General features: G+C 42.0%; 1 protein-coding gene across 7 annotated transcripts in view; it reads right to left on the minus strand.

Annotated features, from left to right (window-relative positions):
- LOC133367599 (uncharacterized) overlaps positions 1–21,874 on the minus strand; it is a 360,491-nt gene that overhangs the window by 149,051 nt on the left and 189,566 nt on the right. For 6 of the 7 annotated variants that reach the window (XM_061591725.1, XM_061591699.1, XM_061591706.1 and 3 more), the window contains 2 exons: positions 8,883–9,049; positions 4,957–5,038 (listed from right to left, as the gene is read on the minus strand). In XM_061591725.1, the coding sequence (XP_061447709.1) occupies positions 4,957–5,038; positions 8,883–9,049 (249 nt within the window). The remainder of the gene's footprint in view (positions 1–4,956; positions 5,039–8,882; positions 9,050–21,874) is intronic. The other variant, XM_061591732.1, reaches the window with a different exon arrangement.

Consider the following 21,874-nt stretch of genomic DNA (forward strand, 5'->3'; position numbering starts at 1 on the left):
TTAGGATGAGCAGTCCAACCTTGCCATCAGATGGAAGGGAGAGATAGAGTTGAGTGTCATTGGCATATTGATGACATTGCACTCCAAATCTCCAGATGACTTCTCCCAGTGGTTACATATAAATGTTAAAGAGCATGGGAGACAGCATTTGATTTATTGTTGTTGTATTTCTACCACTTGGGAGGTGGAGAGGTGTTTCTGGTTTGATGGAGGTTTTTTGCCTCAGATGACAAAATTATTGGATGAGCCGTGGATACTATGGGCCTTGATATTTGGGGTGCCACAATGGCCCTAGTTGTCACCCGCCATTACCTATAACAGTGGGGTTACCTGAATGACTTCTAAAGATAAGGGCATCTTTAGGGCCTTAAGGGCAGGGGAAGGCTCCTATTCCTAAAAGTGAACCAACAGGTTAGGAGTTGGACAGGGGACTTTTGGTTTGAGGGTTTTTCTCCTTTTATTTTTCTTGTTTTACAAGCCAAGCAGCCCTTGCTGAAACACACTGGTAATGGGAACTGACTGGAGTGGAAGCCCTCCGCCACCTGTGTCATTGTGCCACCATTTGCTAATCTTGTTTACCTTCTTAAAAAAAATCAATTGATGTTTAAACCTCTGTAAAATACTATTATTATTTTTTAAAAATCTTGCCTCTCCAGCTCTAGAACACTTACATTTTGTCTCAGAAAGAGAGAGACAGAGAGAAAGACAGAGAGAGAAGAAAGGAGGAAGGGAGAGGAGGATGCTTCAGATGACCTGTTTATTCAGAATCCATCCCGATTTGCTTGCGGAAAACATATGTGGTTACACTATGTCCAGTGTTTACTGAGCATTCGTTCTGATTTGTTTGTGGGGAAGTTATACGACTATGGGCATTCATCCTAAATTCAACCTGATTTGTTCACACAGTGGTTATAAATCTTCCCATTAATCATTTGTTTATCAGAAATTTTCCAGTGTATTTCCCCATCATTTTCCTGACCACTAAATGTTGTTGTTGTTTTAAGTGGATTTGTTGTGGCAGGGTGACAGAGCAGTTTAGGAAGCAATCCAAACCCAAGATCTGCCTGGATGATCGAGTTAGGATGTGGTGGATCTCTGGTTCAGCCAGCCAAACCCTGGCTCAGCTGGGACTAAAATGGGATACGTAAATCCCCAACCCTGGCTCAGCCACAGATATACCAGCATAAGTTCCTCATCCCAATTCAGCTGGGGCTCAGCCAAAGCTGGCGTAAGTCCCCCCAAAAGGGGCATTCTGGAGGTGTAGTGTGACCAGCTGGGGTGGGGGACTTATGCTGGATCCTAACTCCAGCTCAGTCATGTGACCTGGCAACCTAGTGGAACTAACACCAGCAAAAAGGATTGTGTAAGTCAAACTCTATTTTAAAGGCTTGTTTTCCCTCTGCTAGGCTTGGGGCAGCTCAGGCAGCAGTAACCTTGCTTCTGAATGGGATTTGGATCTGGCATACTTTACACCAGTTTAACTTAAGGTGGTGTAAACTATGCTTGCTTTCCATAGTTAATATTGTTTCCTTCATCCACCTCAACTAGGCAAAGCTAAATTTTATATATTACCTTGAATCCCTCCCACAAAATACAGACCGTCTGGAGAAAGAAATAAAGGAAGGAAGGAAGGAAGGAAGGACGGACGGACAGATGGGTTGGTATGCCTAAGTGAGAGGTTGGGGATGAAAACAAATTGAATATACTGTTGCTTAACAATTTTCTTGTGGGCTGCTGTGCTTTAATTTGTGGAGGGTTTGTTTGAGCTTGTATGCATCCCTTTATTTTCTGTATCACTGAGCTCATTACTTTTAACTCTAGATAGATTTCCTGGTAAAACACAATGTAATTCTTCAGCAGCCATAAACAGTGAGGAGCTGCTTAAATTAAAGATCAATAAAAAAATACAAGGAGGAGAAAAGAAAATGTGTCATAAATAAAAAAGAGATGCTTGCAAAGAAGGTGTTGTGCAATTAAACACAACGAAAATCTAAAATGAAATTAAATTTAGTTGTAATACATTTCCCATTCTTTTCTTCAAGAAAATTACCTCAGAAGTGGCAGGGATTTTTCTCTTCCCCCCACCCCCTGTAATTTAAATGTTAAGCGGCCAGATGTGTGTCTCATGCTTGAAGAGTTGAAGCTTTGCATTATTTAGCATATTAAGATTCACAGAATTTAAAAAAGGGTTCCTTTATTGCCTGGAGGTTCTAATTAAGTAAACCTTAGCTTGGTACATTTAAAACTTGCAATACAAGAGATTTTGCTTCTTTCCCGGATTTTTCTTTTTGTTCTTTCTACAGGCACATCAATATAATAAATATGGAAAATACTTAAGATGCTATAATTTTTCTTTGGCTTGAGGAATTAAACCTATCTATTACTTTAAGAAGATTTTAATAGGGCCAGCAATCAGTAGGCTCCAGACTACTTTTTTTTTAAGGGGGTTTTCATAGTTGCTAGAGAGGAAATACAACATATAAAATTCCATGTAAAAATTCTCTCTCATATACATACTACTTGGCAAATTAGCTCAATGAAAAGAATTCGAATTGCACAGTTCATTTTTGCTAAACTGCTCTCTCTCTCTTTTTTATAACATTTTATAATTGACCGCAAAATGCTATAAAGTGCTAATTAGATGCCCTATCAACTATGAGATGATGGAAAGAGTGGAACAGCTGCACTAGAAATTGTAATTAAAATGAAAATCCCACTGACAAGTCTAGGGACAATTATATACCCTACCCAAACATAAATATTTCTACTTTCTTAGAAAAACAACAGGGGAAATATTCAAATGTTGCCCACTTTGTGGGAATTATTTCAGTAAGTCAACTCCAAAATCATTACATTTGCACTATGCTGGACTTGCTGCCATCTCGCCCCTTCTGTTCTACCTCCCAGTAAGCTGCAGCAACGCAAATGACTGGAGTCAGGTGAATGGCACCGCCCCATCACAGATCACAGATCAAAGGAGCATGGCTAGCTCAGCTGCACTACATCAGGAGTGGGGCTACATGTGAATACCACACACGTGAGTCCTTCTAGAAGAAGGAGTCGCCACTGGCTGTATTTTTTCCTCTATTGTGTATCTCTCTTCTTAGCAGCTAATTTTCCCTGTTTAGGGGATAAAAATAACAAATGGAGAAAGGCAGTGAAGCAGCTCTTCCTTTGGTGTGTGTGTGGTGGGTGACCACTTTGCTAAATCAGCTATGCCCAAAGATTTTGAACAGAAAAGTGCATGTAGCCATCATGACTTCAATAACACTGTTCTAGCAGGTCAAACTGTGGAGAATTCAAGAGCACTGGCTGATCCAATAATGATGGATTTATTTCCGTTGATGTGGCTTTAAGGTGCGAACAAGGTTCGTAAATGAGGTTTGTGTGAGTACATGTGCTTTAGATCATCACCCCTCTTGGCTTATGCAATATAGGAGGGAGAGAACAGCTGGTTGGGCCAGGAAGGTTATACAGTAAATGCTTCATTATGAGAGAGAGTGGTCCCTCACTGCCTCAATGAGCTGGTGGTGAAGCCACTTCTAAAAAAGTCTTTCCTGGACCCAGAAAATCTATAGTCCAATGATGAATGTTACCTGATCCAAAAGTGACTGTCAAACAGATTGAGGTCCTCTTGGGTGTAATTCATTTTAAGGATCCGTTTTGGTTGAGGTTTATGCCTGATTTGGGTACAAAACTGCCCTGATTGTCGTGTGAGGTGATCTATGATGCAGCAGAGACAAGGGAGTGTGACTCTCTTGGTTCTCCTGGACCTCTCAGAGTCTTCTGATACCATTGACCATGGTATCCTTCTAGGATGGCTGTTCAAGTTGGTGCAATGCTTTGAGGTAGTTCCATTCCTAACTGGACAGTCGGTCCCACAAAGTGGTGCTGGGGGATTTGTGTTTGGCTTCTTGAAACTTACATTATGAAATTCCACAGAGGTCCATCATATCCCCCATGTTATTGAATATCTACATGAAACTGCTGAGTGGGGCCGTTTAGAGTGTGTTGTCAGCAATACACAGATGACACATTTTAATTTATTTAAATTATTATTACATTTATATCCCACCTTTCCTCCAAAGAACTCAAGGTGGCATACAAACATAGTTCTCCACCTCCCAATTTTATCCGCACAACAGCCCTGTGAGGTAGGTTAGGCTGAGAGACAGGGACTGGCCCAAGGTAACCCAATGAGCACCCGCCCACACTCAACTCTATTTTTCCTTTTTATCTTCATCAGGGGTGGCAATGGATATGCTGATCAGGTGCCTCATCACAGAAATGGACTGGTTCAGAGCCAACAAGTGGAGGCTAAATCTGGATAAGATGGAGTTTGTGGGTAGTTCATTGGTCCAGCTAGATGGTGATCTGGAGAGAGTTTCAAACCCACCCACCACCCACCCAAAGGAACCATTTAGAGCTTGGGCATACAGCCAGGTCCATCATTGTCACTGGAGGCAAAAGTGGCCTCTGCAGTATGGAATGCATTTCACCAGCTTAGACTGGTGGCCCAGAAGCATTCTTATTTTGATGGGGATTTCCTAGCATCAGTTTTTTTTTAATGCTCTGGTAGCCTCCCATCTAGATTACTGCAATGCATTATATGGGAATCTGCTTTTGAAGGTGGTCCAGAAACTTTAGCAGGAGCAGAATTTGGCGGTGGGGCTACTAGGGGAACCAGGCATTCTGAGCATATTATGTCTGTCCTTGCTTGCACTGGCTGACAATATGTTTCCAGAAACAGTTCTATAAAGCCTAACATGGCTTGGGACCCCAGTATCTGAAGGAAGGCCTCTTCCCATATAAGTCTACAATGTGAAGATCATCTACAGAGACCGTCCTGAGGATGCCCCCTCTACTGGAAGAGTGGAGGATGGTGATGAGTGAGATGACCTTTTCAGTGGTGCCACCCTCTCCCGGCTACAGAACAGTCTCCCCAGGGAAGCTCACCTAGTGCTTTCTGTACAATCTTTTGCAGCAACATTAAAAAAAGGGCAGCAGAATGGAGAGCAGATGGAAGTTGCTTGTCAGCCTACAGGAAACAAAATGAAAGAAGGGAAGAGGAAATAGTGGGTATGGAGAGGGGAACGATTGACACACCCACCTAAAAGCATCAGAGCAAAGTGCCTGCAACCACTAGAGAAATGGACTGTAGCCTTTTTTCTCCCCTTTTTGTATTATCAGCAGATTGGGTTAGCACGGACTTACATGAGGGAAACTGCATGATAGCTTCTGTTTGCTGGTAATCAAGGCTGGTTTTAAAGGGCGGCCAGGTGGGGCACTGGCCCGAAGGCCCCTGGAGCTACAGAGGCCCCTCCACTTGCTGGACAGGAGCTTCTGAGCCGCCCACCATCCCCCCGGTTCACCTACCTTTCTCTCCACTGTTTTTTGCGGTTTGCTATCAATCAAGATGGCTGTCAAGGTTTCCCTAAGGGGCTGAAGTCTCTGCTGCCATCTTGGTTGATGGCATGCAAGCATGCTACACACTCGCATTGCTGCCATCAACCAAGATGGCAGCAGAGCTTCAGCCTCTTAGGGAAACCTTGGCCGCCATCTTGATTGATGGTAAACCTGTGCACGCAGTGTGCGCAGCTGCAAAAAACAGCAGAGAGAAAGGTAGGTGAAGCGGGGATGGCGGGCAGCTCGGAAGCTCCTGTCTGGCGAGCCACGGTTGCTTCCGCGGATTGAGGAAGGGGAGCAGAGGGGCCCAGGGCAGACTGGTGTCCAAGGGCCCCGGCATACCTAGGGCCGGCCCTGCTGGTAATGTCATGTGAACCAAGCAAATTTAAAGGAGATGTGAGTAGCACCAAACACACAGTTAACCACCTTGTAGATGAGCCCGCAGTTTCTTCCTAGAGGATTGTAAGGAATTCCCCAGCAAGGGTCTGCACATTATGATGTACAGTGACTTCGTGGGAGCATTTTTAAAAACACACAGAGGTGGTCTTAGCTGCTCTAAGCCACTGTAAAACATTAAAGAAAGAAAAAGGAAGCCCTTGGACATCCTCATAAGAACAGCACAGACCCATTCATGGATCAGTTCATTGATTCCGTGGCTAAATCTGAAGATCTATGTTGTAATCCACACGCAGATCCAAGAGGGGTGAAATGGGTAGGCTCGCTCCAAAACATAAGGCGAATTGAATCCCTGCATCAGGGACTTAATAAATCTCTTGTTTTTGCTACCCCCCTGACACTGCAATACAGAGGACAGTGTGCTGTATTCATGTCACAGTTTGCAGCCTCTTATATCCCATCTCGCTTAAGTCTTGTTCTTTGCTGTTTTTACAATACACAGAGCTGTGAATGTGAAGAATGGCTGAGAGTATGCAGTGCTGAGCCAAAAATGCCAAAAAATTGTTTAATGGTCATTCATTGAGTGGGTGAAGGTGATTCCCCGTCAAAAAAAAAGATTGGAGGAAGAAATTTCTTCAACATTTTTGGAAGTGATTGCTGCTTACCTTACTCAACCTTAGAAGGTGGCAAAGGTTTCATTTGTTCATCTGTTTCATTTTTCTCTTGCATTTCTTTTTTTAAAAAAAGTCCTCCAGCACTCACTATGGTTCAAGGCTCTTTCTAGAGCTTCCTGCCAACTGCAGATCCTGGAGTACTTTGGGAACAATGGGTTGTAGTGCTAAGTAAAGGTCCCATCAACGGAAAGATTCCATTTGTGCATCAGTACTTTTCCCCCTCCTCCCCCTGTATGTCCCCTAAATTTATTCTAGGGATTCCCCCAACCCTCTGGAACAGATTTGGGGAGGTCATGGGGGCACACACAGGGTGAGAGATAGGGAAGTTCCATTGCGGTAGTGGTAATCATTGTGCTAATGGGACAAGTTAGTTGAATACCACTACACAAGGACATGTTGTGTTGCTCTCAAAGCATTCCAGGAAGTGCAGCCAGTGGGAAAATGTGAAGTGAGCAGTTTTTAAAAAATCCCTAAGATAAAATAGAAAATGCCTCAGACAACTTGGAAGGTTAAGTAAGGTACAGTAAATGGTAACCCCCACCCAACGTTTTTGGAGAAATTTCTTCCACACACTCCTCTATTGTTATAGGATTGGAGGCAGAGATGGATGCTGTATTTAGGCCCCCTTTCCAGCCTCAGTTTGGAATCCTGTGTCTGGGAGTTGGGATCTGCAGTGGAAGAAACCTGCTCTACTGGTCAAACAAGTTCATTTGATAAGTTAATCACTCTGATCTGGCCAGTGTCTTTGTCACTGGATGGACCAATCTGAATATGTAAGGATGTGGTACAGAGACATCCTGTTGCCATGTGAACTCTTTCAGGGAAGAGGGCCTCCTCCACTCCTTCCCTGGCCAAGCCAGGAAGTTAGTGAGGCTAGAGGAGGCTGGAAGCTCAAATACAGGGAGAAGCTGGCTTGCTCTTTGTGTCTGAATCTCAAGCCATGGCTTTTGGGTACCTTCCTACAAGCCTAATGGGAAAGCAAGATCTATTGGAGTGTTAATGCTGTGAACCCCTCCATCTTACGCTCAGGTTGTATATATGTGTAAATAAAACCATATTTCCTAAATACACCACAGCCTCCACTGACCTTCATTCCAAGGAAACCAAACCCTGGGTAAGTGCAGTAAACCTTGGAGTTTTCTCACTTGGAGATTGGGGTAGTGCAACAATATTATTGGGGAGGGGAGAGAGAAAAGCTTTCCCCCCACACCATATGTTGCTGTCACAGTGAAAACTGGAATCCCCTGCCTTTATGATCAGTCAAGGAAAAATTAGATACAGAGCTGCTTGCTATGAATTTAGGCACACATCTCGGTTTGTCCTTAACTGATGTGATATTTTAATTTTTTTAGGTTTAGTCATGTTTTATATTTTGCATATTGTATATTTTTATTGTTGTAAGCCGCTTTGAGACCTAGATGGTGAAAAGCAGGATATAATTTTTAAAAAATAAATGTGCATTTTAAGTGCTGTTTTCAACTTAGCTCACATTGCTGCTCTGTTTTTCCACCTTGGACATTTTAATGTATTGTTGCTGTGTGTATACACACACACACACACACAGAGAGAGAGAGAGAGAGAGAGAGAGGCTTTTGCCTGACAGAATGGGGTACAAAAATACTCAAATAAATAATTATATAGGCAGGCAAGCAGGAAAAAAAGCAGAGGGAAGTTGGCACTTCGGTCAAAATCCAAGTGATAATGGATATAGAGAGTTTATAGATCTATCAAAGACTATTAGCCACATAATAGCTAGGTAGAACCAGCAGCAGTAAATCTCTGAATACTAGAGGCTGGAAACAAGCACTAGGAGAAAGTTGTTGTTTGCAAGGCATTGGCTGGCCACTGCCAGAAACAATGGCCATAACTTGGGTTAGTTTGAAAAAGTCTTTTGGAACATGAGACCTTTTTCTAGCTACAGGGGCTGCAAAATAATTTTAAGACTGAATAAGACAAAGCAATTTGGAAGGAGACCTCTTATTAGCAAATGATGCGGCTAATAATACCAACGTGAGGAGAAAAGGGAGAGGAAGACATACCACGATCCACAAATATAAATGGCCAAATAAAATGCAAAGGATGTAAAAATGTCATAGAAACAACATCCCTAATCTGAAGTTGTCTGTGCACTCCACACATACCTTGTAATTGCAAACACATTGAGCCAGCAAACAAAAAAAAAACACTTAGAAAGCGCTGCCCCTTTTTGTACCTTTTCCGCAGGGCTCCATTTGATCCTTCACATTTGATTTAAACTTGTCCGTGGCTTCACCTGCCTAGTGAAATAATTGGCAGACGATAGAGTTGAGGGTGTGGAGATGTGGGTTTTCATAATCGACAGACATATGCAAAGCAAATCTATTTTCAAAGTGTTAGCAAATTATCCAGAGTGATAAAAGCTCTAACCTGCTGGAAACATTTCAAAAGCTGATCCTTTCTTTTCCTTGGAGTTTCTTTTGACACACACTGTTCCCAGCCTTCCGCAGCATTAAACTGCTTTCCCATTTCCTTTTCAACAGTGGGAATACTTCCTTTATGGGTGTCAGGATCTCTCAGAGAGGTCAAAGGTTGCCCTGTGAAGGAAATGACAAGCTGTGAAATGTAAAAGAACAATTCCTTCCACATGTTTCCTTGCTCTAAGAACAGCAAAGCACTGTCAGCCAGCATCACTCCGAGATGGCCCAGTCCTTTGCAAAGGAGCTCTGTCAAAATAAATTTACCATTAAAAGACCTGCACAACTGTTTAAAGCTTCTACTACCCCTCCAGTAGATCAGCACATTATTTACTGAAACCAAAATGTAAATGTACTGCTTTCAAGTCGATTTCGACTTATGGTGACCCTATGAATAGGTTTTCATGAGGCTGAGAGGCAGTGACTGGCCCAAGGTCACCCAATGAGCTTTATGGCTATGTGGGGACTTGAACCCTGGTCTCCCAGGTTGTAGTCCAACACCTTAACTACACCACACTGGCACTGAAACCAAATGGGGAGTATTAATAGTGAGGCCATGAGAGAAAGAGCCTTTAGGGCATGATCCAACTAAAGTGAAGGATGTGTGTGCGCATGCACACACTCACATGCATGCATTTTGCATTTTAATCTACAATGGGGCAGTATGTTCTTCCCTTAAAATGGGACACAAAAGTTCTGGATTTTGGCTGGATCACACCCCATAGTAAGTACTCTTGCAGTACTCTTAAATTTGTTTGCATTAAAAAAATGCCACAGGTTGTTTCCAGGCAGGGGCTTTCTGCCACAAATGGGTTGTTCAGATCTGTTTCTTCACACTGTGTGATCAGCACATTAGCTTCCACGTGTTCCATTTCCCCCTCCCCCCATCATGGATCTCCATTGCTATTCCACAATACCATTGACACCAGTGGGCAGAGCTTGATGGAATATACCCTTGCCAGGTGTTTCTGTCCATCCCCTCAGTTGCTTTCCTCATGCACCCCACTACATTCTTCCATTTTCAGCATGCTTTCAGGTATTTCTGTACCTGTGGTTGCAAACCTTTCTAATTTCTGGGCTCCTGCTGGGAGAAAGGGCGGGATATAGATCAAATAATAAATAAATAAACAAATAAATGAATGAATTTAATTTCTTTTTTAAAAATTGCCAGAAGTGACAAGATCGCAAGAACAAATATTGCCAGCCTAACTGATGGCTCAGTCTGTTTCTGTCAGTTCTGCATGTGTTCATTATAGGTTTATAGGTTCATTATGTACATAGATTCATTGTTTCTTATACACATTCCCCTAAAATACCAATTTTCCCCATAAAACATGCATTTTAGTATATAATTCAGGCATGCATGTGGCAGGTATATAGGATGAGTCTCAAAGCGGCTCTGCAGTTTCCTAAATCTTTCTTAAATGTAACCCTTTAGCCCCCATCCCATTATTGTGCCACAATACACTTTGTGTTCTTCCTGACAGTCCAATCCACAGACCATGAAGCCAAAGCACCTGCTCAGGAAGTTAAGATTACAGCACCTTAAATCCCAGTGCTTTGGCTTGTGGTTTGGCCTGATGTGGCTCACACACACACACCACTAGAAGAGAGCTGTCCTGACTACATGGATGCCAGCCAAATGCACTCAAACCCCTTAAACTCTCCTTTTACATCAATGGTCCTTCCTTCTAGTCAAATGTGTTTATGACTTGGGGGGCACACCCTGATTTCAGCCCACATATTTCTGAATCAGGCTGCAAGAGAGGCAACAAAGTAGTTAGAGACACCAGCAGGATGGGAGGCACCATCCCCTCGCAAGGTAGTGAGGCCAACAAAGCCTCAGAAGCAAAAGGTTTATTGCACTGTGAGCCCACCATACCTAATGATGTCTTGTCAGGTTTCAGTCTCAGTTTATCAACCCTCATCTAGCCCATGACTGCATCTTCTTCTTCTTGCTATGTGCCTCCAAGTCGATTACGACTTATGGTGACCCTATGAATCAGTGACCTCCAACAGCATCTGTCATGAACCACCCTGTTCAGATCTTGTAAGTTCAGGTCTGTGGCTTCCTTTATGGAATCAATCCATCTCTTGTTTGGCCTTCCTCTTTTTCTACTCCCTTCTGTTTTTCCCACCATTATTGTCTTTTCTAGTGAATCATGTCTTCTCATGATGTGCCCAAAGTATGATAACCTCAGTTTCATCATTTTGGCTTCTAGTGATAGTTCTGGTTTCATTTGTTCTAACACCCAATTATTTATCTTTTTCGTAGTCCATGGTATGCACAAAGCTCTCCTCCAACACCACATTTCAAATGAGTTGATTTTTCTCTTATTCACTTTTTTCACTGTCAACTTTAAAGTTACATAAATCTTCTGTTGTCATTACTTTACTCTTCTTGACATTGATCTGTAGTCCTGCTTTTGTGCTTTCCTCTTTAACTTTCAACAGCATTCATTTCAAATAATTGCTGGTTTCTGCTATTAGTATGGTATAGTCAGCATATCTTAAATTATTGATATTTCTCCCTCTAATCTTCACACCTCCTTCATCTTGGTCCAATCCCGCTTTCTGTGTGCTATGTTCTGTGTATAGATTAAACAAGTAGGGTGATAAAATACACCCCTTTCTCACACCCTTTACGATGGGGAACCAATTGGTTTCTCCATATTCTGTCCCTACAGTTGCCTCTTGCCCAGAGTATAGGTTGCGCATCAGAACAATCAGATGTTGTGGCACCCCCATTTCTTTTAAGGCATTCCATAGTTTTTCATGATCTACACAATCAAATGCTTTGATCTATAATCTATAAAGCACAGGGTGATTTCCTTCTGAAATTCCTTACTCCATTCCATTATCCAACATATGTTTGGAATATGATTTCTGGTGCCTCTTCCCTTTCTAAATCCAGCTTGGATGTCTGGCATTTCTCACTCCATATAAGCCTTTGTTGTAGAATCTTGACCATTACTTTACTTGCATTAAGGAAATAGTTTGGTAATTACTGCATTCCCTGGGATTCCCTTTCTTTGGAATTGGGATGTATATTGAACACTTGCGGTCTGTGGACCATTGTTTAGTTTTCCATATTTATTGACAAATTTTTATCAAAATTTGGACAGATTCAGTTTCAGTAACTTGTAGCAACTCTATTGGTATGCCATCTGTTCCTGGTGATTTGTTTCTTCCAAGTATTTTAAGAGTAGCTTTCACCTCACATTCTAAAATGTCAGGTTCTTCATCATATGGTTCCTCTGTGAATTAATCTGTCATCCTTGCATCTCTATTATAGAGGTTCAGTGTATTGCTTCCATCTTCCTTTTATTTCATCTCAGTCAGTCAGTGTGTTCCCCTGTTAATTATTCAACATCCCTACCCTTGGTTTAAATTTCCCTTTCATTTCTCTAATCTTTTGGAATAGGGCTCTTGTTCTACCCTTTTTGTTGTCCTCTTCCATTTCTATACAATAACCATTGTGATAGTTCTCTTTGTCCCTACATACTAGTTGCTGTATTGTTGCATTTAGGGTTCTGACTGTGTTTCTATCTGCTTTTGCTTTCCCTTTCTCTTTAACCATTTTAAGAGTTTCTTCAGACATCCATTGAAGTATTTCTCTCTTTTTAACAAAAGGTATTATCTTTTTGCATTCTTCCTTGATAATGTCTCTTACGTCACTCCGTAGTTCTTCTGGTTCTCTGTCAACTAAGTTTAAAGCCTCAAATCTCTTCCTTATCTGATCTTTATATTCTCCTGGGATGTTATTTAAATTGTATTTTGGCATTATGATTTCTTTGTTGTTTCTTTACTCTGATTTTCGATATTACCAGTTCATGATCTGTACCACATTCTGTTCCTGGTCTTGTTTTTGCAGGAAGTATGGAACTTCTCCATCTTCTGCTACCAATTATATAATTAATTTGATTCCTACACTGACCATTTGGTGATGTCCTCATGTACAGTCGTCTTTTCAGTTGCTCAAAAAATGTGTTTGCAAGAAACAAATTATTGGCTTCATAGAATTCAATAAGTCTTTCTCCTGCTTCATTTCTATCTCCTAAGCCCTATTTTCCCACAATATTTCTAGTTCTTCTCTGTTCCCTACTTTTGCATTCCAGTCCCCCATGATTATCAGCACATCTTGTTTTGGTGTGTGATCAATTTCTTCCTGTACTTCTGCATAAAATCTCTTCAATTCCTCTTCTTCTGCATTTGTCATTGGAGCATAAACTTGGATGATGGTTATGTTAATAGGTTTCCCGTTAAATCTCAGTGATATAACTCACTCAGACCATCCATTATAGCTCTTAATTGTTTTTGCTACATCACTTCTCACTATTAAAGCAACACCGTTTCTTCTTAGTTTCTCATTTCCTCCATAAAATATTTTGTAGTTGCCTGATTGAAAATGTCCCATTCCCGTCCATTTTAATTCACTCAAGCCAAGTATTATAATATTGATACGTTCGATTTCTTGCTTTCTAACAATTTCTAACTTTCCCTGGTTCATGCTTCTCACATTCTATGTTCCTATTGTGTGTGTCGTACAACTCTGGACTCTCCTTTCACATCTGTGCACATCAGCCTCTGGGCTTCCTTTCGGCTTCAATCCAGCTGCATCAATAGTCACAGCGCTACCCGTACTTGTCTTTTGTTTGTCCCCAGTAGCCCAGAGTGCCTTCTGACCTGGGGGTCTCATCTTCCAGCACTATCTCTTGTTGTATTTTGGATACTCTGTTCATAGGGTTTTCATGATAAGAGATATTCAGAGGTGGTTTACCATTGCCTTCCTCTGAGTTTGGATGCATCTTAGTCTGGTGTTTCAGCTTTAACCATTCCGCTTTGGGTGCCCCTGCTAGGAGCCTAGCCTCTTGGCCTAGTCTCCTGATGGCATTGCTGTCAGCTTCTTCAGCACTCTCAAACCCCCTCACCACGTCACTGCCTATTAAATGTGATGCTTCATGGGGTGATTGTAATTCACTCCATGATGAGTTACACCAATGATTAGGGTGGGGGGGGGAGAAGGAGGGGACTCTGCAGATAAGTATTTATTTTTATTTGATGTATTTCTATGCCATCCAATAACAACTTTCTGTGGCAGGTTACAGGATCAATAACACACTGAAATACAGGGTGTTCTTAACAGGCTAGAGTTTCTGCAATCCAGGACACACTCCTACAACAAAGTTTACATGTTAGCAGGAGATAGAACTAGCTCTCGCCACAATAGAGTCCTGAAGTCTGCCAGGATACTTTCAGTAAAGCACTGAACTTGGGGTCCAAAAAAAGCTTCAGGATACTTCTAATACTGAATGGCCCAATCTCATTTATGGCAGCCCACTGGAGGTCCAATGCATATCAGTGTGCAGAGTATATGGAGACATTTTGTCCCAGTTTTACCCCATCCCAAGTCCTTGCAACAGAGAAACTCTTTCTATCAGGGCTAGGGGAGAAGTTTGGTTCAATTTGCATTTTAATGCAAAACTGCTTAATCAATACTGAAACAATATGTGAACTGAAGCACAGATACCCTTTGAAATTAGCATTTCTCCAAATATTGTGATGCAGTTCTCTATCCAAAAAATGTGCACAATGATGTGAACGAATATATGCATAAATGAAAGTATTAGTGAAAGAACATATAAAATGCATTATATTGGGCAAAATTGCATAAAAACTGTGTACAGAGGGGAAAATGTGCACTAAAATGCTGATAAAAGCTGGCAAATTGATGCAGAAATGTAGTGAACTGAATTTAAGATTAGAGAAATAAGAAACGGAAAGAAACCAAAATCAACAGATTCATCCATCCTTACTTTCTTTGCATGTCATGTTCAACATGCTGATGTGTATTTCAGTGGTAAATGTCATTGGGCTGGGCACACCTGCTAATTTATTTAACATGAGTGGCGTGCATGCATGCATGCTATAATCTATTTCTCTTTTTTCTTGCTACTTGCTTACAGTTTAATTGTACATTAAAGTTTAATTTCAGCAAGAAGTGGCAACAGAGAAATGAATCTGACAATAACATTGCTTATGCTATTATGAATGCATCACTGCAGCACCTAACAGAATTTGAATCAGAGATCAAAAGGTGCTCAGACTTGAGAACACATGCAAAATGGATTGTTTGAACATCTTCCCCCTTGCAAAATATCATATTACTTTTCAGACATAGAATTTTTTACCTCTCCAGCTCATGGGAACTTTGAAGTGTGAATGAGCTGTCAATGTCTTTTTCACAACCAAGACACCTTGCTATAAGAACCTAGTCTGGGGCCTATACTGAATTTAGCAGAAAGCCTGCCTTCAGTATGCATTGTGTCTTGATAAGAACCGGATAATTACCACTACCCTGATTACATTAAAGATTACTCTGTTTTTAAAAATTATTTACCTGAATAATTTGCTACACTTCCCTTTAAATACAATAGTTCATGTGCCCTTGATACACACTGGAAGCTTATCTTTCTCCCTTAACAGTGCTGTAGCACAGAGCATAAAAAGGGCTCCTAGAAAAAGCAGCCATCCCCTTGCTTTTTTGAGAGGGACAGTAATTCAGTGGTAGGTAGACTGTGTGTTTTACATGTAGAAGGTCCCTGGTTTAATCCCTGGAACTTCCAGATTACAGGATCAGGCAGCAGGTGGTGATAAAGATTTCTGCCTGAAATCCTGGAAAGCTGCTGTCAGTCAAAAACAGACACTACAGTGCTAAATGGGCAAAGAGTCTGACCTGGCATAAGGCAGTTTCCTATCTTCCCAAAGCAGGAATGGCTTTCTGGAAAGGGTGGTGTTAAGAATATGGCCTCCCACCAGTGGTACTGCTGCTGCCTACCAGTAAGGTGAAGGAGCAAGGCAGCAGCAAGTTCAGGCAGGAGCACCAGATTAGAACATAAGAAGAGCCTGCTGGATCAGGCCAGTGGCCCATCTAGTCCAGCATCCTGTTCTCACAGTGGCCAACCAGGTGCATGGGGGAAGCCCACAAGCAGGACCCGAGTGCAAGAACACTCTCCCCTCCTGAGGCTTCCAGCAACTGGTTTTCAGAAGCATGCTGCCTCTGACTAGGGTGGCACAGCACAGCCATCATGGCTAGTAGCCATTGATAGCCCTGTCCTCCATGAATTTGTCTAATCTTCTTTTAAAGCCGTCCAAGCTGGTGGCCATTACTGCATCTTGTGGGAGCAAATTCCATAGTTGAACTATGCGCTGAGTAAAGAAGTACTTCCTTTTGTCTGTCCTGAATCTTCCAACATTCAGCTTCTTTGAATGTCCACGAGTTCTAGTATTATGAGAGAGGGAGAAGAACTTTTCTCTATCCACTTTCTCAATGCCATGCATAATTTTATAAACTTCTATCATGTCTCCTCTGACCCGCCTTTTCTCTCAACTAAAAAGCCCCAAATGCTGCAACCTTTCCTCGTAAGGGAGTCGCTCCATCCCCTTGATCGTTCTGGTTGCCCTCTTCTGAACCTTTTCCAACTCTATAATATCCTTTTTGAGATGAGGCGACCAGAACTGTACACAGTATTCCAAATGCGGCCGCACCATAGAGTTATACAACGGCATTATGATATCGGCTGTTTTATTTTCAATACCTTTCCTAATTATCCCTAGCATGGAATTTGCCTTTTTCACAGCTGCCGCACACTGGGTTGACATTTTCATCGTGCTGTCCACTAAAACCCTGAGGTCTCTCTCCTGGTCAGTCACCGCCAGTTCAGACCCCATGAGCATATATGTGAAATTCAGATTTTTTGCTCCAATATGCATAATTTTACACTTGTTTATATTGAATTGCATTTGCCATTTTTCCGCCCATTCACTCAGTTTGGAGAGGTTTTTTTTGGAGCTCTTCGCAATCCCTTTTTGTTTTAACAACCCTGAACAATTTAGTGCTGTCAGCAAACTTGGCCACTTCACTGCTCACTCCTAATTCTAGGTCATTAATGAACAAGTTGAAAAGTACAGGTCCCAATACCGATCCTTGAGGGACTCCACTTTCTACAGCCCTCCATTGGGAGAACTGTCCATTTATTCCTACTCTCTGCTTTCTGCTTCTTAACCAATTCCTTATCCACAAGAGGACCTCTCCTCTTATTCCATGACTGCTAAAGATTGGCTCCACTAAAACACCCAATGTGCCCTGCCCCACCCCCTCTCCATCACACTATGTGGCAGTGAGACATTGCTATGTGGAGACCACATCTGTGGCACTGCCCTCCCTGCCTGCCACTCCTATCCTAAAAAACCAACCATGAATATTATGCAGCCTTTGTAGGGGGATGAAGAACTGGTGAGAGAGACTGTAATGAAAGCATTGAGCAAATGAGTCTGGAGAGACCAAAGAGGACCGAGAAGTCCTGAACGGGAATTTGCAGTGGATCAGCAGAGTACAAAGGCATAAATGTGTCTCAGGAGCAAGTCTATTCATCATTCAGTCCTGGATTTATGAATTTATTAACTTTAAATATCATCAAACTTTCAATAAAGGTTCCCTTTTGATGATAACAGAGAAAACCAAATGGCACCATTCCCTATTAACAAGGAAAATACATTTCAGGATATTTTCTTTTTGCTGCTGCTTTTCATGTAACAGTACCAATCAAGAACAAAAATGGTTCAGAAAAACTGCAGCAAATGTGCTCTTATACTCAGACTGATTGACTGAAATGGATCATTCCCTCCAACAGCAAATTCTGCTGATTTTGCCACTAGTTTGGAAGCGAAAAATAAAGCAACAGCTTCTGCTTTCTAACGTGATTCAAGTATGCAGGTATGAAGAAGTAAGTAAGCTTGTCGATGAAAAGAAAAGTGCCTAGACTTCACTGTAACATCAGAAAATGGTGGTTTTGAGATTTTCAGTTTGTTTGACACCATTCCCCCATGGCACAGCCAAAAAGACCATGGAGCCGCCAATGCCTTCAATTAGAACAGGATGCCTGGCAGCAACCAGAGCGGCTAGAGTGCTGGCGAGACTGGTGTCTACGGGCAGAACTCGCCCCTGCGGCAGGAGGCCGGCGTGCTGGTGCTGCCAGAGGGGCTTGATGCTGTCAACACCTGCAACCCCCTCACCAACTTCAGTGTCCCGGCTGCTGCCGCCGTCGCAGTTACACCATGGCTCGCCCTCATCCAGCAGGGTGGTGGCTGCACCTTCTCCAAGAAGATCAACGTGGCCGCCAAGTGGGGGGCCGCCACAGTCATTTACAACTATGGCGGTGGGATGGGGAACGACATCCAGGCCATGACCTACCCTGCTTCTGAGGGACAGGCTGGTGCTGGGGAAAGCTTACTCGTATTTTGCCATCAGAGAAGCTGATTAGAAGTTCAATTGAAGGTGTCAGACCTGCAAGTATAGAAGGAAAGAGAGAGAACCAACCCACAGCTTTGTTGGGGGTAGCCTGAGATGTTTCTGCCGCTCCAGGCGCCTGCACCACACTGTATTTTCATTGGAAGTTTTGTAATCGCTGTTTTTTAATAATGTTATTTGTTATTTAATTTTGTAAATTGTATTGTTTATGGATGTATTCCTGTATTTGTGTTTTTCTTGTAACCCGCCTTGAGGGCCTTTTGGCCATAAGGTGGGGTATAAATAAATAAATAATAATAATAAAATTGTTTTTTTAAAAAATGCCTAGCTGGAACTAGTGAGCTTCAAGAACATGGGTGGCAGATATGTCTCCTGAGAGGATGGGGGTTGGGGGATCTAAAGAAGCCAGATGTCAGTGGATGGCGTGAGCACCTATTGTGTCTAAGGCTGAGAGTAATTTGAGGAGAGAGAGAGAGAGATGGAGAGACACAGAGAGAGGAAAACTGAGGGAAGACCAAGTAAGAGAATTGACCTACACAAGCTCTTGACAGTGTGTAGTAACTATCCTGGGAATTATTTCTAAATCACTTATTTATTAAAATAACCTCAAAGCAGTTAGGTTTCGGGGTTGCTTTCCACATAGCAACTGTGTGCCCCTTGCTATATAGCTATGAAATATACAGGTTTCGGGTTGGCAGCCCTATAGCAAAGCAGGAGGAAGCCCTGCGGGTGGGGGTGGGGAGGAAAATGTCATTTGTTCCTTATCTACCCCTGAAACTCACCACCAGCACCACCACAGAGGCATGAACAGCTCCTGTTCTAAGCTGTCTGTAGCCATGAACAGAAGCTCCCCGAGAAGATGGGAATACACTGCAACATTTTCCTGGAGCTCTCACTTATAACCATATTAATAGACAATTAAATTTTTAGATGATTGAAGTACAGATTAAATTGATACAGGTTTGCAGGCATATTATATATAACCCCCAGCCAATTAAGAAATCAGGCTGCGAAAAAAATCAAGAACTAAAGAAAAATCAGTGCAAATCAGTTTATTTAAAAAACAGACATTGGGATCCAATGTGTCCTGAAAATGGGCCTCAGGATCCAAAGATACTTAAGTGAGTTTGAAAGTGCTCATTTGAAAGAAGTGCAATACAGGATTCAACTTTAAGAAATGCAGACATGAAGCACACTTATTTGGAAGTCCTACTGGACTTCTAAGAAAAAACTTTAGATCATGAATGGTGCAATCCTATTAATATCTACTCAGAAGTTAGTCCTATTACGTTCAGTGGGTAGTACTCACAAGTAAGTGTGTATTGTTATTAGTTTACTTGTTTACTTCCTTACATTTATATCCCATCTTTATTCCATCATAGAAACTACGTTCTCAAGAGGCCACTCATCCAGTCGTTGACCAGACCCAGACTCTCTTAGTTTTCTTTCAGACTCAAGTATTGACATCTAAAAGCCTTAAGAGCCTGTCCAATGAAGTAGGATCCTACATAACTAACACCCTCAACAGATTACTCCATATAATAGAAGAGTACAATCAGAGAGCATGCTGAAGTTTGCAGTACTGGAAAGATACACTTGCAGTCAGAAAACCAGCTAGTCCTCCCAAGCATCAGTGCTTTCCATTGTCCAAAAATGACTCATGCAAATAGGGAAGACTTTATATAATCAGCGAAGCACAGCATAGGACCAAAGTGTAAGCCATTCAGCATAGCCTGAAGTATGTTTTCAAATCCCACTGCATTTTTGAACATCTCATGTTCTAGGACCTCAGTAAGTCTTGTTAATGAGGAAGCACACTTCTCATTTAGAAGAGAATGTTCTTAACGTTTTCTGGCTTGAGTCTCAACATTAACATAGTTTTATATTGTGTCCAATGAGATTAAATACAGTATTTATACAATCTATCAATGGGCAACAGCTTGCTGCCGATCATAAATGCATTTGTTCTGTTGGAAACGGCAATGCTGTGTGTTTCACCACGTGGTCCCCGGTTCCCTAAGGTTTGCTCCTTTAATTGTAAATAGCCAGAAAGTCATCAAGCTGGTGTTTAATAAACTTTTAATTTGAAATGGATTACCACATGTTGTGTTTGTTTGCCCATTATTAAATCTCTTAGCAACATATCACCAGCAGAAACAGCATACTGTAGCACGGCACTGATATATATTAGAAAACAAACCCATGGGGGATATTAACAGCTAATAATATCTTTAAAGAAGGCTCCCAGTAAATAAATAAATACAAACAACAGAGAAAATTATTCTGAAGAATTTCTGTTCTGCCAGTGACTGCAGGCGGGGGATCTCGGCCTTCAATGGTTGCCGCACCCTGCCTAGCAACCTTTTGTTGCATAGACTGAACATAGAAGCATGCTCCTCTTTCAGTTGCAATCTCTCCTGATTCTGTGCAACTATATATGCACATTTATGTGGCGTACTGGGACACATACAATACATATCTTTCAAGCGAAGTATTGTATTGTATGCAAGAGTAAAATACACCAATTAAAAGTCTATGAGAGCCAGTTTCTGGGTTAGGATAGGAAATGCTAGGAAACATACTTTTCCCCCACTTTATTTTCCCTGATCCCAATCTGCTTCCTAGTGTTCTGTGGGGCACACTCTGAGCATGAGTGTTCAGAGTTTGACAGAGATGAAATGCTGGCAGCTGGCATTTATATAACTATTATATGAGCTAATTATGTAAGTTTCAAAACTTGAGCATTTCTAGTCATGTCTGAGTTAAGTAAATATAGGCCCCATGTGCACTATACATTCAAATCACTATTACACCACTTCAAACAGCAATGGCTTCCCCAAAGAATTACCCAAAGTATAGTTTGTTAAGGGTGCTGAGAGTTGTTAGGAGATTCCTACTCCCCTCACAGGGCTACAATTCCCAGTGGTCCCTGGAAAGAGGGATTGATCTGAGAACTGTAGCTCTGTGAGGGGAAGTGGTATAATGTAAGTGCAGACGGGGCCATAATCAAGAATGAAGAACCTGTAGCCTTAGTATCCCCACCCCTCAAATCCATGGACACATCATGGAGAGCTTCATGTCCAACAATGTCAACCTTCTCTAACCTCATGCCCTTCAGATATTTTGGACAAACAACTCTCTGGCCATTGGCCATGCTGGCTGGGGCTGATGGTAGTTGGATTTCAGCAACACCTAGACAGCACAGGCTTCCCCATTCCTATCCTAGATCATCTTACCATTTGGATGGAGCTTGTCACTGAACTGAGGATGGAGAATTTTCGACACCTGTAGACATGGCTCCCAGCAGTACCCATGTTTGCATGGCTGAGGCCATGCAAAGAGAAAGAACTGCATTCTAACTGCCTTTGTAGTGAAGATAATGCCATATTTATCCAAGTCCTCATTGCTCTCTGAGCACCAAATATGTGGCGAGCCAGAGTCAATTAGACTTTCCAACATCACTGAGATGTGATGGTAGAACTCTCACCACTATGTTTGACACTGGAAAAAAATCAGCTCAAGACTTGGAAGAGAGGTATGTAGGTCTTTGATTGGAATAGCATGCATTCACTGGATGTGATAGTGCAAGTGCATTTCCCGCAAAGGGAAGGCAGGAGCCCAAAAATATTGGAAAA

Source organism: Rhineura floridana, chromosome 1 (assembly GCF_030035675.1).
Source record: "Rhineura floridana isolate rRhiFlo1 chromosome 1, rRhiFlo1.hap2, whole genome shotgun sequence".
Taxonomy (NCBI): domain Eukaryota; kingdom Metazoa; phylum Chordata; class Lepidosauria; order Squamata; family Rhineuridae; genus Rhineura; species Rhineura floridana.